This window comes from Ictidomys tridecemlineatus, chromosome 11 (genome assembly GCF_052094955.1).
Source record: "Ictidomys tridecemlineatus isolate mIctTri1 chromosome 11, mIctTri1.hap1, whole genome shotgun sequence".
Taxonomy (NCBI): domain Eukaryota; kingdom Metazoa; phylum Chordata; class Mammalia; order Rodentia; family Sciuridae; genus Ictidomys; species Ictidomys tridecemlineatus.
The window spans coordinates 18575101-18591202 of record NC_135487.1 but is presented as its reverse complement, the minus strand read 5'-3'; the positions used below and the strand labels follow the sequence as shown (position 1 = coordinate 18591202).

At 48.7% G+C, this 16102-nt stretch overlaps 1 protein-coding gene and 1 long non-coding RNA gene across 2 annotated transcripts; one reads left to right on the top strand and one right to left on the bottom strand.

The window, feature by feature from the left end:
- The first annotated feature begins 1041 nt into the window (after positions 1 to 1041).
- Positions 1042 to 4468, top strand: LOC144367963 (uncharacterized). Its single transcript, XR_013427627.1, has 2 exons — positions 1042 to 1179; positions 1632 to 4468. It is a non-coding gene; the product is annotated as an uncharacterized LOC144367963 (long non-coding RNA).
- On the bottom strand, positions 3895 to 15290 carry Tmem222 (transmembrane protein 222). Its single transcript, XM_005317660.5, has 6 exons — positions 15040 to 15290; positions 10119 to 10203; positions 8696 to 8727; positions 6739 to 6835; positions 6513 to 6643; positions 3895 to 4844 (listed from the first exon to the last, which is right to left on the bottom strand). Exons 1-6 carry the CDS (start codon positions 15231 to 15233, stop codon positions 4757 to 4759), a joined length of 627 nt encoding a protein of 208 aa, XP_005317717.1. The 5' UTR covers positions 15234 to 15290; the 3' UTR covers positions 3895 to 4756.
- Between the last annotated feature and the right edge of the window lie 812 nt (positions 15291 to 16102).

Genomic DNA, 16102 nt, shown 5'->3' with positions numbered 1-16102 from the left:
GGGCTGGGTCATGGGCATCCAAGCCCATTTTGTCCTCTTTCCTGAAGTCCCCTCTCCTTCCAGAGTCAAATCAAATACATGGTCCTCCCTGCTGTTTCAACCTATGGGACAGACCCATTGGTCCATCTGCCTGGCCAGGCCAGTCCCAGACTTGCTCTTGCCTCCCCCACCCTCAAGGTTCCGAGGTGCCAGAGGGTGCCCAGGATACCAGGTGGCAGTGCCTGCCCCTCAGGATACTGGCAGGGCTCCGGCACCGAGGTATTACCTGTCGGGGTCCAACACAGGAGGACACCTTCCTGGGTGACTCTAGCTCCTCTGGCAGCAGAGTTTCAGGGATCAGAAGAGCAGTTCGGGGACTAAGGCTGACTTGCCCAGCCAAGCAGCTGCCCCAGCCAGAGGGGTGGCGGGAGGAGGAGGAGACACCTCAGCAGGGCCTGGTGCAAAACCGGGCCTGGACTACTGGCTCCCGGGTGTGCCTGCCATGAGTTTGAGAACCCAGAGCCGGTTTGGTGGGCCTGCCAAGCCTGGGACTTAGCTCTATGGTAAACTCGCCTGGTAACTCAAGGAGGCCCTGGCCCCAGCAGAGTTGACTCACCTGTCTTACTAATGAGTAGCAACCTATCTTGCCCACGGAGGAGCTGATTGGAAATTACTTTGAAAGCAATGTTAGCCACTTTTCTAAGAATCAGAGGTAATGGAAGGATTGCAGACTTTGAAGTTAGACAATCTTTAGCAGAGTCCCTGCTCTGCCACTTTGTGATCTTCAGCAGGTCTCTTAACCTCTCTGAGCTGCAATTTCCTCCTATGCAAATTAGATAGCAGCATGCAAGGAGCCTACTATAAGAGAAATTAAAGGGTCTGGTATAAACAGGCATGTAGTAGGTGCCAGGCATCAATACAGTCCCATGCCTATGACCTCTCTTGTGTTTTTTGTTGTTTGGTAGCAGGGTTTGAACCTAGGGGCACTTAACCACTGAGCTGCATCCCCAGCCCTTTTTCATATTTTATTTAGAGACAGGGTCTCTCTAAGTTGCTTAGGGCCTCACTAAGTTGCTGAGGCTGGCTTTGAACTCATGATCCTCCTGTTTCAGCCTCCTGAGCCGCTGGGATTACAGGTATTCACCACCATGCCCAGCTTGACCTCCTCATCTGAAGCCCCCCTTCCAAGTTCCCATTCCTGTAAGTAGCTCCCACCACCCTCAGGATCACCCCGGCCCCCAGGTCTCCTACTTCACCAGAGGTTGCCCCTGACATTCCAGGCACTGTCCCCTCCTGGCTAGTCTCTGTCTTTCTTCCTGCTGCCCTGGCCTCAGCCCCTGCTCAGTCTTTTCTTTTTCTTTAAAAAAAAAAAAATACACATACATACATACACATACGCACAAACACATACACACACATATTTAATTGTAGATGGACACAATATCTTTATTTTTATGTGATACTGAAGATCAAACCCAGTGCCTCACATGTGCTAGGCAAACACTCCACCACTGAGCCACATCCCCACCCACCTCCTCAGCCTTTTCTGGGAGCCTCCTCCTCTGGTCTCCATGCAGCCCCACCTGGCCTTCCACCCCTTTATTGCCCAACTGTCAGAGGTCCTTTCTGAACATACTTTTGTCATTCCTTAGGTTTGGAAGGTGCCAGTAGCCATCACCAGTCCAGCCTCCTTTGGCACTTTTGCTGACCGAAGTCTCCCTGCCTTCCAAGATAGACTGCCCTCCATTGTGGGCTGTCCAACCCCTCTCAGCGTGACCCTCAGGATTACCATGGTAAATCTGGCTCTATTCTTTGTCACACATACCCTTAGAACCTTAGATTCTTCTTCCTGTTCTTCCAACACCTCTGGTCCTTTTGTGTTCCCTGCCTAGCTGATAAAGTCTTGGCAGCCATCCCTGACCCCCCATGACTATCTCTGCCCTCTGGCTGGTCTCCAGGCAATGCCCCAAGGAAGAGGCAGTGTCCTAGAGGCCAGCAGATCTGGGCTCTACGGCCAGCCTTGCTTTCATTGTAGAGGACAAGAGCAGCCGTCTTACAGGACTGTTGTGAGGAGTGCTTCCAATTCCAGCTCCTACTCTTCCCTCTTTTTGGTCACAGCACTCGCCCTCCAGAGAAACAGCCTCTCCCCACTTTCACTCCTTGGGCTCTAGCTAATGTACCTTTGGGGTGGTTTGCGGGGTGGGGAAGCTCTAGAGCCAGGCTGCTGGGTTTGAACCATGGTTCCTCTTTCTACCTCCAAAACCTTGACCATGTCCCTTTATTTTTCTGTGCTTGTTTTTTTCATCTGTAAAATGGTGATGACAGCACCCATCCTATAGGGCTGCTGTGAGGATAAATAACAACAGTACTTCATTTCAAGGCCTAGCATGTAGTAAGCTCTCATTAACTGGTTTGTGTGTGTTCATGTGTGGTGCTGGGATGGAACCTCAGGCCTCACACATGCCAGGCAGGCACTCTACCATTGAGCTATGCCTCTAGCAGTGCCTGCCCGTGATGATTTTTACATCCTGTCGCCCCAAGGCAAATTCTAGTTTTTGCTGGGCTGAATGGAGCAGGCCTTAAAATTTTTTCTTGTTCTTTTGTTTTTGGTACTGGGGATCAAACCCAGGGGTTACCACTGAGCTACATCCCCAGACCCTTTTAAAAATTTTATTTATTTATTTATTTATTCTTTTTTAAGAGAGAGTGAGGGAGAGAGAGAATTTTAATATTTATTTTTTGGTTTTCGGCGGACACAACATCTTTGTTTGTATGTGGTGCTGAGGATCGAACCCGGGCCACACGCATGCCAGGCAAGTGCGCTACGGCTTGAGCCACATCCCCAGCCCTCCCTCTTTTAAATTTTAAGGCAGTATCTAAGTTGCCCAGCGGGGCCTTGAACTTGTGATCCTGCCTTAGCTTCTTCAGTTGCTAGGTTATAGGCAAACACCATCATGCACAGCCTGTCTATTGTGCTATGGCTGTCCTCAGTATCTTTTTTCTTGTCCCCAATCAACTCTCAGATGGACCCCAATGTGCAAGATCCAGGCTTGGAACCACAATACTGCTGGGTCTGGAGTGAGCTGGCTGTCACTGACCCAGGGCCTTGGGGCCAGCAGCTAATGCCTGTCCTCAAGGTGCCCTCTGGATTAGCACAAAGGACCCTCAAAATGCTAACCACTTTCTCACTAGTTCATCTGAAGTGACATAGCTCAGCCTGCTGAGGAGGCAGTTTCATTTTGCTTTTTGAGGTGCTGGCGATGAAACCCAGGCCTCACACATGCTGGACAACTGCTTTACCACTAAGCTATGCCCCCAGCTCTGAAGGCAGTTTTTAAGCTGGGCTTTCTCAACAGGTTTCAGAAAGTAAAGGACCAAAGCTGGGTGAGCACTGCAGGGTGTAGAGAGCACAGAAGCTGAAGGGCAGCAGCAAGAGATTGGGGGGCGGTAACAAGGAGAGGCCAGGGACATGAACATGGGGGTCAGCACAAGAAGTCCAGCCATCTGACAGATGGATATGGCTGGCCAATTCTCTTAGCTTACTCCAAACTGGGCACTCCTGATTGAGGGGCAGCCCTAGGGCTCTGGTCTACCCACTGAAAAGCCTGCTCAGTTCTAACACCAATCCTTCTGCAAAGCTCTTCCCAACAAAGAATCTGGGAGGGGTTTCAATACTCACTTGCTTCCAGGAGAGAGCTTGGAATGATGGTCCTGGAATGTGGGCAATTCCCATAACCTGGAGATCACTGAGGGATGCTGATGTCCCTGTGAGCTCCAGGCACTGAACACAGACTTAGCTGTGGCACTGGCAACTAGATCTCTTGCCAGGGGTAGAGATACCAAGGACACAAAGAATATAACCAGGTAAAGAGTGAGGGGGCCGCAGAGTGGGAGAAAACAAGGACAGGTACCACCTCAACTCAAAACTTTTTATTATCCTGCTAGGGAGCCCCTCACAAAGGAGCCCATGGAGCAGTGGGGTGAGGTGGCAGTACAGGGCCTTTTCTGACAGCTTTAAGTGGGGAGTTGTAGTCAGATGGGAGGAAACAGCCTGTCTCCTGCTACCTGACGGCACTGACTTTGGCCCCAAGGGGACAAAGAGTGGGTCTACATCACCTGATATACAGAGCCACTCTGCACATGTCAGCTTCACTCACCTTACCAGCCAGGCCCCAAACTGCAGGGGAGATGGGCCCAATTGCTGGGAGGTCCTGGAAAGGGGGAAGAGGAGGCTGCATGGGTTGGAGGGCACCAGCAGATGGGCACAGCATCCCAGTGCAGCTTCTGGCAGATATCTAAAAGAAGGACCTATCTAGCCTTCTGGAACATTCTAGAGGCCAAAGGGGAAGGCTCCAGGGTAGTAGTACACCCTATCCCACTTCAGAACCAGAGCTACTGGGCAGAGGGCAGGTTCCTAATCCACCTCTGGTCAGGGTGCTGCCTTGTCTGGTGGGTCCTTGTCCACAGTGAGCACTGGGCTGTGGCAAAAGGAGCTCTACAGCAGGCAGGGTCTTCCCAACAGGGGGACAAGAGGGTGCTTCAAGGGCAGGGTCACAAGCCCAGGGGAAGGGGGCAGGGAGCTTCTGAGTAGCCAGTGAGATACAACAAGCAGAGAGCCCTGCCCTACACTCATTCTCAGACCCTTCATCCCACCCTCCCAGTCCCCAAGTCCAACAGAGCAGGCTACCCCTGCCTTTGGGGGTGAGGAGAAAGAATCTGGGACCATAAGGGGCTTCTTCCTTGGAAGCCTGGTGGGCTTGAGGCTGTGTGGCAGCTATCACCGCAGGTTGAAGACCAGGCTGACGGTCAGGATGATGCCCAGGAGGAGGACGAAGGGCAGCCAGGTCTTCACGAAGGCTCCGATGCTGACAGAGGGAGAAGAGCAAGGGTGGGCAGGGGCAGATGACAGGTATGTGGCCCTGAGCCCCATCTAATTACAACCCTGACAGAACTGCCACCCCTAAGGAGTCCCTGGAACTACTCCCCATTCCCAAACTCAATTAAGGAATAGAACCTGGCTAGTGCCCACTGTGGAGGACCACCAGATCCGGGTGGAGATCAGACTTTGCTGGAAAAGGGGGGTGTGCTGCCTCTGGGTCTCACTGGCTCCACCCATAATCACTTATCTCTAAGAAGAGGGCACCAGCAAGGAGACCAGGAATTTAAGTTTGGGTGTGAAAGCCATGAGTGGCCTCTGCTGTGGCCTTCATGATGGGGCTCACTGGGGGCAGGAGATTGGTGAGTGTTGGCACAGTGCTATGGCTGGAGCCGAGGGCTGGGAGTCAGGGACCTGGGGCCAGCTCTGGCTCTGCCTCAATTTCTCTGTGACCACAGTTATGTTCTTCTCACGGCACCTTTAAATACCTTCCAGGCTGGAAAATGAAGACCCTGGAGAGTCTTCTTTCCAAGAAACTTTTTTTTTTTTTCCTGGTGGTACTAGGGATTGAACCTAGAGCTTGAATATGCTAGGCAAGAGCTCTACCACTGAGCCATATCCCCAGCCATTTTTATTTTTTGAAGCAGGGTCTCGTGAAGTTGCTGACACTAGCCTCAAACTTTCAATCCTCCTGCCTCAGCCTCCTGAGGTATTGGCACTACAGGAGTACACCAGTACACCCAACCAAAAGTTTGTTTTTTTTAGGGGCTGGGGATGTGGCTCAAGCGGTAGCACGCTCGCCTGGCATGCGTGCGGCCCGGGTTCGATCCTCAGCACCACATACAAACAAAGATGTTGTGTCTGCCGAGAACTAAAAAATAAATATTAAAATTAAAAAAATTTTTTTTAGTTATACATGGACACAATATCTTTATTTTGTTTGTTTATTTTTATGTGGTGCTAAGGATCAAACCCAGTGCCTCACAGGTGCGAGGCAAGCACTCTGTCACTGAGCCACAACCCCAGCCTCCAACCAAAAGCTCTTAATGATAAGCACAGCTAACAGGAAAGCTTGGAGGAGGGGCCCAGATTAGCTCAAGTGTGGGCCTTGCTGTGGGACTATGGGCAACTCACTCAACCTCTCTGAGACCTATTTTTACTAAGAGCTGGCAATGAATGCCTTGGACCTCATAGGTCAGAAGACTGTGACTTCAAAGATCCACCCAAGCTACCACTGGGTTCACTGCTCAAAACCCTGCCTCTCACAGGGAGTTACAGGAAGGGATACTGTGGAGTAGTCACCAAACCATCCCATGAAGATCTACTTTCTTTGCCTGAGCATAGGTCTCTTAGACTTACATCCTCCCTGAGGAGCCAGAATCATTACTACCATCTTAGCAATGCCAACTGCAATGCAGAGGCCAAGGCAGCTACCCAAGGCCTCATAGCAAGCAACAACCAGGCTGGGGACCAAGGTGGAGCTGCATTTTGGCACAGTAACCTCCTTTTCCACCAGGAACTCAGTCATTCTGGAACCTTCACGGCTCCAATTGGCATCTGCTCCAACTGTCCCTGCTGTGAAGGACTCCAGACACAGCCTCACTGGGATCCTCTAGAGAGCAGCCCAGGGGAATATACAGGTGGGAGGGCAGCTCACCTGACATACTTCCCATAAAGCAGGCAGAAGAAGCAGAGGGTCACCATGTTCCAGTTTGTGCTATTGTTGTAGCGCATCAAGTTCAGGGCCAATGCGACATGTGAATGGCAGTTGTCACAGCAGAGATTGTGCTGCAAGTATAGGAAGGATTGGGGTCAGGATGAGCTAGGGTAAACTTCCCACCCTGGTCCCCATCTCAGGAGTGCTTGCTGTCCCAACCACCTACCATGCGATGCTTGTACTCCTCAGAGGCGTCATGCACAGCTGTGTCCCAGGCATTGGGCCCACTAGCATAAACCTGAGCAGGGTCCAACTTCCAGTACCTGAGGAAGAGAGGAGGTTCTGGGCACTGGATAGGCCCCCTTGAGGCCTCTCAGCTGTAGTGATGTTCCTTGCGACCTGCTCTGTGCTGGGTGCTGAGGCCAGATCTAGGCAAGAGTCATGCAGCAGATAATAACAGGGTGAGGTGCCATGCACCAGTGGATCCTGGGAGGACATGAAGCCAGCTCAGTTGAGGGGTACTATGGTTTCGATGTTTGCCCCACCCACACCACTGATATGTTGAAATCCTAACCCCCAATGTGAAAATATTAGGAGGTGAGGCCTTTGAGGTCATGGGGGTATAGTTCCCATGAATGGGGTTAACGCCCGTATGAGAGTGGCCTGAGAGAGAACCTTGCCCCTTCCACCATGTGAGAATATAGCAAGAAGGTGCTGCGGGCCCTCACCAGGCACTTGATCTGCCAGTACCTTGATCTTAGCTTTCCCAGCCTCCAGAGATGTGAGAAATATATTTCTGTGGTTTATCAACCCACCAAATGGTATTTTGTCATGGCAACCTAATGGATGAAGAGAGGGGGTGTGATATGGTTTTCTGGAGGTGACATCTGAGTCTAGTCTAATGGAAGAGAAGTCAGCGAACACAGAAAAGGGAGGCAAGGCCCTGTAGACTAAGGGGAGGGTTTGAACAAAGTGAGAAGCAGAAAACTGCAGTGTGTCCCCAAAACTAAGTGACTAAGCACTACTCAAAGATTCAGAAAGAGAAATGAGGTGATGGAATGCTGGCAGGTGAGGCAGGAGATGCAACAGGGGCCATGTCATGCAGGGACTTGGATGTCACAATGAGGAGTTTACCCATAAGCAAGCATTCTCCCCTTGTATGGCTTGTGGAGGAGCCTATACACAGTGCCATGGTGGCATTTGGGAGCTCCTATGGGAAAAGGAAACCCTTAAAACTGTCTTTGAAAAAATAAAACAAGGGCTGGGGATGTGGCTCAAGCGGTAGCGAGCTCGCCTGGTATGCGTGCGACCCGGGTTCGATCCTCAGCACCACATACCAACAAAGATGTTGTGTCTGCCGAAAACTGAAAAATAAATATTAAAAAAATTCTCTCTCTCTCCTCTCTCTCTTTAAAAAAAAAAAAAAAAAAAAAAGAAAAAATAAAACAATAACAAACAGTCTTCAAAAAGCAGCATCGCAGAAAACATAAGCCCAGAGACTCCTGGACCACATTTCCACCTGCCTGAGGAAACCAGAGTCAGGGTCGGAGAGCTTGGCTCCAGCCTGCCTCCAAATTGCCTCTGCTTTGTGCCCACCTCCTGGGCAGCCTTGGGTATCTGCTGTTCTTTTGAGGATACTGAGGACCGAGGCATTATCACTAGGCCTGGAGCTATTGCAAGCATCCAAGATGAAAGAAATGAAGACCTAAAGCCCCCAACTAAACCAGTTTCTCTCCCTAAGGATCTGAACTGTTTTTAATCCCTCCAAGCAGAACTTAACAGCAGCATCCAAACAATGCCTTCCTTATACCTTAAATGGCCTGTTTGCTCCCAAGGGGCAGGAATTGTGTCCAGGACACAGAGGGAGACAGATCTGGCTGTGAGCCTGGTTTTGCCACTTCCTCTGTGATCTTGACCATGTCCCTTCCCTTTCTTCACCCTTTGTCATAGAATTGAAAGCACAACCTTGGAGAGCTGAGGCAAGGTTTGGATGGTCTACAGGTAAAGGCCCAGCCAGGGATTGGCATAATCGGTGCTTGATACAGGGCTGCTATGCCCTGACTGACCCTGGCTGTCCCTCCCCTCCATACTTGGTCCTCCTGCTATACCCCAGAGGACCCGGCCTGCTGCTCTGGGCAGAAGCAACCTGCCCTAGGCCAGTCACACAGGTGTTCATCACTTACTTGGCAGGCTTTCCAAAGGCCATGTTGTCTTCCTGTTGAGGGACAAGAGCAGAGATCAGTGGGGAACGTACATCCAGGTTATATACAAACCTGGGTCTATGGCTGAAGTGCAGTGACTTAGAAGAGGGTGTTATCAGGGGTGGGCAAAAGTGGAGTGAAGGCCTGCCAGGGGGCTGGCATGATTTCTAAAGTGCCAATAGTGGCTTTTCTGTGGGAAGAAGGCAGTGGGATACCCAGGGAATTCTTGCATTCCCTGGCATCTTTCTGATCTTTGGTCATGGGCTGGAGGTTTCCTTCATGGTAGTGTCATGCATTCACAGTAGAATGGGGGCTGCTGGGCCTAGAGAGGCTTCCAACAAGGGAGATGTTAACCATATAAAACCTGGCATAGAGGAATTATGCAGGGACAGAGTATAGGTTCAGAATCAGATTTATAAAAATATGAGACAGGGCTGGGGATGTGGCTCAAGCGGTAGCGCGCTCGCCTGGCATGCGTGCGGCCCGGGTTCGATCCTCAGCACCACATACCAACAGAGATGTTGTGTCCACCGAGAACTAAAAAATAAATATTCAAAATTCTCTCTCTCTCTCTCCTCTCTCACTCTCTCTTTAAAAAAATAAAAAATAAAAAAATAAAAATATATGACAGTGAAAGTATTTTTAAGTGCAAAGGGGTTGGCCTTGTTGTATTAAGATGTTGTGGCGTACACCTGTAATCCTAGTGACTGGGGAGGCTGAGGCAGGAGGATCACAAGTTCAAGGCCAGCCTGGGCAACTTAGCAAGACCCTGTCTCAAAATAAAAAATAAAAAGGGCTGGGGATGTAGGTCAGTGGTAGAGCACCCTGGGTTCAATCCCCAGAATCATCACACACAAAAATAAGTCATGGCAACTATAAACAGGCTGATGCTACCAACATCTCCTTCATTCCTATCTCCGACCTAGATACGAGCAGATGCTGCATGTTCATGTGGAGCTAGCCAGTGGACCAGTCTTTGCCCATTCCCAGGGAACAGACCCCAGGGAATAGAGCACAGCTGATTTTCTAGAAGATTGACCTCAGGAACCATGTCAGCCTTCCCACCTTGGCTCCCATCTTCTGAAGGCCCAGAGATGTGGTTCCCAGACGGTCTGACTCTACTCTTGCCTCTACCCTTACCCATGGCTTAGAACCCCAGGGGCAGGGACAAAGGAATGGGCCAGTTATTTAAGGGTTAAGTTCCTTCTGGCCACATTGCCCTTCTGGCCTGTCTTGGAGGTAAGAGAAGGGGAAAGGTGATACTGGTGAGGGCTTAGGGCCAGGGTTGCATGTCACCTGCATCTTCCTGGGTTTGGGGATATAGGAAGCCTGACTCCAGGCAGGACAGGTCAGCCTTCCATGCAAGCCTTGGGACCCTCCAAGGAAGGACAGAATGGGAACTCACCGAGACAAAATAGGGGCCAGCAAAGTCCCGAATGACTCCTGTGGATGTGCAGATGCCCATGTGGCCAATGATGGGGAAAAACCACCTATGAGGAAAAAGGACAGGAAAGGGACAGAGCTTAAGGGGTTTTCAACCAATCAGAGAGATGCTGGGGATACTTTATCCAGTGAGAGCATGTGAATATAGTGTCATGTGATGAGTGCCTCTGAGGGTGGTCTAGAGGTGCAGGGGGGCCCAAAAGAGGGGTAACTGAATCAATAGCACAATGGGATGGCCCCACACCCTCACCACAGGCTACAACCAAAAGCACAATAACAGAGAATGCCAGTGAGGGTGAAGAGCAACCTCACTCATCTCTAGAGGAGCGTAAATAGTTTCTATCACTTTGAAAAACAGTTGGACACTGCACCCTATGCCTTAGCAGGTCCACTTCGGAGTATACACCCAACAGAAATGAGTGCTTGTATCTACCTAGGCCATGAACGGAATCTTCATAGCACCTTTATTTAAAATAGCCAAAAACATCTGTTAAAACTCAGCGAACTCAGGGCTATAGCTCAGTGTAGAGTACATGCCTAGGATGTGCACGGTCCTAGGTTCCATCCCCAGTAACGCAATAAACAAAAACAAATACCAAACCTCATTACTTGTACTCTTAAAATGTATACCTTTTATTGCATATAATTATCTCCAAAAAGTTGATAGAAAAATTAGTGGAAATAATCCAAATGTTGATGAATTAATGTGCAAGGACAGAGATCAGGACAAAACATGGTGTATTCCAGGAACCAAAATTCTACAGTGTTTTTTCACTTTTTTTTTTTTTTTTTTTAATGATGTTAGAGAGTGAACCCAGGGCCTGGTGCATACCAGGTAAGCGCTCTACCTGGCTCTTTACCACTGAGCCACCTCATTACATTCCCCAGCCCTTTTTACTTTTTTTTTTTTTTTGAGCCAAGGTTTTGCTAAATTGCCCAGATTGACCTTAAACTTGTTTGTGATTTTCCTGCCTCAATGTCCCGAGTAGCTGGGATTACAGGTATGTGCCACCATCTTGGCTTAACCCAGTTCATTTTTTCTTGAGACGGAGTCTTGTTGTGTTGGCCAGACACCTCCAACTCCTGGGTTGAAGCAATCCTCTGCTTCAAATCTCCAGAATATTCAGGAATTCAGGCATGTGCCACCATGCACAGCTGCCATAGGCATTTTTAAAAAAGCAAATCTCAAATGGATCTTAATATGTAACACACAGGAACCCCAGATAGGTCTATAGCCTGAGAACCATGGCCCTACAAAGCCTGAGTGCTGGAGACAATGATCCAGTTGCAGCAGGTTTCACAGGGCCAGCAGCCAGGTCCTGGTCTCAAGGCTGCCTAAGCATGAGCACAAAGCACCCTCCTAGAGAGATGGAGGCAAAACCTGTAGAGATGCAGCTCAGGGAAGTGATTACTTGGAACTGAGGTTGGGGCAGAGTCAGCAGAGATGACTTTTAACCTTGACCTGTGAAAGGATGGGATATCTAATGGCAGAAATCTCCAAAGCAGTAAGTGTGGCCTGTGCCTGAAGAATGGGAGGGGATAGGCAAAGAGGGTAGGAAGGAGGCCATTCCTGAGGCTATTGCTGTAATTCCAACCAAAGATGATGATGACCCTAACCAAAGTATGGGTAGTGGGGTGGTGAGCAGCAGATGGATTCAAGCTCTCTTTAAAAAGGAAGATTGAGTAGAGTTTTAAGACTCTGGAGGTCTTCCTGAATTATGCCTTCTATAGTAGTCACACACATCCAAGATCCATTACTCTGATTTGTCTTCTTTACAACATCCATGCACAACTACCTGAAATTATCTTGATTACTTGGACATTGACTGTCTCTCCACTAAAACTTAAGCTCCATTAGAAGAAGGATTTTTGCCTTGTTTACTGTAGTACCCTCAAGGACAGTGCCTGGCACATAATTGTGACTCAATAATATCTGACTAAATAATGAACAAATACCTGGCATTTAAAAGTGTAAAAGGAGGACCACAAGTTCAAGGACAGACTCAGTAATAGTGAGGCAGGCCCTGTCTCAAAATAAAAAATGAAAAGGGATGTGGCTCAGTGGTAAAGAGCCACAGGTTCAATCACCAGGAAAGAAAAAACAAAGAGCGTAGCGGGAGCCAGATGAAGCGGTGTAACCACAGCTACTCAGGAGGCCAAGGATCACAAGTTCAAGGACAGTCTTGTCAACTTAGTAAGACCCTCAGCAACTTAGACTCTGCCTTAAAATAAAAAATAAAAAGGGTCAGGGATGTAACTCAGTGTTTGCCTAGCGTATATGAGGCCCTGGGTTCAATCTCTAACCCTGCCAAGGGGAAAAAAATGTGAAGAGGGTACATTTGGACTGGAGGAATAACTTCTAATATTCTATAGTTAAGTATAGTAATTTTAGTTCACAACAATTTATATATTTCCAAATAGCTAATAGAGAGGATTTTGAATGTTCTCAACATAAAGAAATGATACATGTCTGAGGTCGATGGATATGTCAATTACTATGACATGATCATTACATATTTTAAACCGGTTTTGAAGTGTCATCCTATATCCCATAAATATGTGCAATACTATGTGCCAATTAGAAAAAAAAAAGTGGAGGACTGAGGATGTATTCAGTGGTAGAATGTTTGCATAGCATGTGTAAAGCTTTGTGGATTTGATCCCCAGTACTGCAAAACAAAAACAAAAACCCACCAAATATTAAAAAAAAAAAAAAAAAGTGGTGTTCAATTCTGATGTAAGACAAAGACAGATGATAGTTCCCTGTGCCAAATCTAGCTCTGCACTCTTATCAACAAAACTACAATGTATTACACATGTTAGTTTCTCTCTCTCTTTGGCTGTAAGGGAGTCCTCTAAAAAGAGCACGAGTCCTTTGATGGGCCCATGATTATCTCACTCATCTTGGAGTTATGAACACCTGCAGATAGACCTGAATACAACTGGCATGCCAACGGCTTCTGGCCCAGATGACTGAGGATCATGATGCCTGCAGAAGACCATGCACAAACGGTTTTTGAAGAATGAGAAAAATTGAGAGAAAATAGGATAATATGACAGGCTTTAACAAAACCAGTAGGTTCCCTAAATACCCCATCCAGTTACTTTCACATTAATGTTTTATTTTCTTCATAGCACTAACCACTATCAGAAGTTCTGTAGTTAGTTTACAGTCTACTCCTTCCACCAGGACTGACACTTTACAAGAACAAGCATTGCATCTGCTTTATTCACCATTGTATATTCTTAACACCTAGAACTATCTGGGCATATAACAGTCACTTAGCAAATGTGTAATATCAATTGAATTAATGAACACATGTTCTTTAAAAATGTATTTTTAAATTTGGTATAAAAAATTTGGATGCTCTTAAATGCACAAGCGTTTGAAAACAAAACAATTTAAGTATTTTAATATAAATGTTGGGCTGGGGATGTAGCTCAAGTGGTAGCGTGCTCGTCTGGCATGCGTGAGGCACTGGGTTCGATTCTCAGCACCACATAAAAATAAAACAAAGATATTGTGTCCACCTAAAAACTAAAAAAAAAAAAAAAACTTGAACAATTTTGGGCTGGGGATGTGGCTCAAGCGGTAGCGCGCTCGCCTGGCATGCGTGCGGCTCAGGTTCGATTCTCAGCACCACATACCAACAAAGATGTTGTGTCCTCCGAGAACTAAAAAATAAAATATTAAAAATTCTCTCTCTCTCTCTCTCTCCCCCTCCTCTCTCACTCTCTCTTTAAAAAAATATATATATAAATGTTGAGAACACTTTAGGATGTAGCATGTAAGCAACAAATGCTTCCTCTCTGGAACTCCACTTGGCTATTTCTGATAGGGGGAACAAATCTATTACACTGTATTAAAGGAGATAAGGTACAGCTAAAAGATAACAAGTTACATAGTCAGAAAACTGAGTTTTGAAAGCCTTTGCTTGCTGGGGTAGGCATCTAACCAAGACTATGCTAGAAGCTCAGCTTTACCATGGAAGAAGATAATTCCTACCTTAGAAAGTGGCTGTGAAGGGGCTGGGGCTGTGGCTCAGTAGCAGAGTGCTTGCCTAGTATGTGTGAGTCACTGGGTTCGATTCTCAGCACTGCATATAAATGAATAAAACAAAGGTCCATCGACAACTAAAAAAATTTAGAACAAAATTTTTTAAAAAAGTGGCTATGAAATTTATGGAAAATGGGAGTGAAAAGGCTTGGCAAACTGGCACTTGGAGCAGTGGTTATTGTTACCAGTTGAAGTATGAGGGTAGCAAGCAGCAGCTGTGCACCTGCCTCTCCCCTGACAAAGGCTATACACAGAACCTTCCTATGGGAGGCAGACACTCTGGGACCTGCACCTGCTTTGCGACTGAGATGGTGTGTAAGTCACAGGGTTGGTCTCCCAGACCTCTGGTGGCCCTTCCCACGTAGACCTCCCAGGAGAGGTATGGCCCCTGCCAGACTCCTACTGTGGCTTCCAGACGCAGCGGGATGTCTTGTATACTGCAAGTGATCAATAAGCATTTGCTCAATGAATGAATAAACCGGAGAATGAATGAAGACATCTCCTCGGACCAAGTTAGGGGCCCCTGTTCGGTACGCCTGCAGCCTCCAGCCCCCTGGCCTTTCCCGCCTACCTACACTTGTTTTTCTCCCAGACTAGCCCGGTTGCAACCAGGACAGGTAGCATGTCCCAATTGTCAGCGGAAAAAGGCGGGGCGCGGGTGGCAGGATTCTGGCGACTGAGTGAGAGATGCGGGCCATCCCAGGGCGAGGGCGAGGGCTTGCAGCGTATCGGGGGGAGGAAGACCCGCCGCCGGAGGACACCGCAAGGGCTCCGGCTCTCTCTGGGCCCTCTTCATCACCCTAGGCGGACGCAGAAGGAGACTCACGTGAGCACCGGGATGGGCGTCCATACCACGCAGTAGGGGAAGCGGCTCCGCTCCACGTCCATGGTGACGCCGCTGGAGCAGTGGTACTGCTTCATGTCCGTCTGGGCCGCCGTCTGCACCTCCACTTCCGCCATCCCGGGAGGGGGCGGTGGCGGCGGCAACAGGAGCGGAGAACTCCCTTCCGCTTCCGCCATGCTGTGCTCGTCCCGCTCCGGCCGGCCCTGCTCGGCGCGGCTAGTCCCTGTGACGTCACTTCCGGGAGGTGGGGTCCGCGCCTCTAGGTCTTCCCCCCGGGAATTGGAGCCGCGTCCTTGTAGGCCTGGCCAGCCTAGCCCCCTCGGACCACGAAGCCGCTGAACCTGTGCGTCCACGCTGCCCTCAGGCAGCTGGCAGTCTAGCGCGGACACCCGCGACGATCTCTCTAGTTCAGTGCACTGAGGGCTCCTGACAGGTGTAATGCAGGCTTTTTATAGCAGCACTTCTTAGGTGCCAAGCACTTGACATTGTTTCTTATTCCCATAAACTGACTAGACATGCAAATTTAAGTATTTTTCTTATTGTACAATGAGAAACTGTGGCTCTCGAGGTGAGGTGAGGGACCACGACTCAAACCTGTCTTTATATCTCCCTTGGCCTTTTCGTTCTATGGCTTCTCACGAGGTAATGGTAGTATAAAGGAAGGCCAGACTGTAATCTTGTGTGTGCCTGTGTGTGAGCAGGGGAAACCTGCCTGAAGATATTTGAGCTGAGCCTTGATGTTTGCCAGGTGGCACAGGAGAGGGGGATGGATGCAGCCATGTAAGAAAGGAAGGCCTGGAGGAGCACTGTGTGCAGCAGAGTGTGAATGTCATCCTGGCTGGAGTGAACCACAAGCCTCAGATGTGATCCGCTCCTTCATCAAATGGGAAAATGAAGGCTCAGGGTAGTTAAACAATTGTCTGAGATCACGCCCAATAATACAGAGAGGCCAGGCTTTAGTCTTGGAGTCTTGGATTTAGAGGGATGCCAAGATAGACACAGGAAATGAAATCTGCTGGGGAGGGGACATGTGGAAGACAAGAAA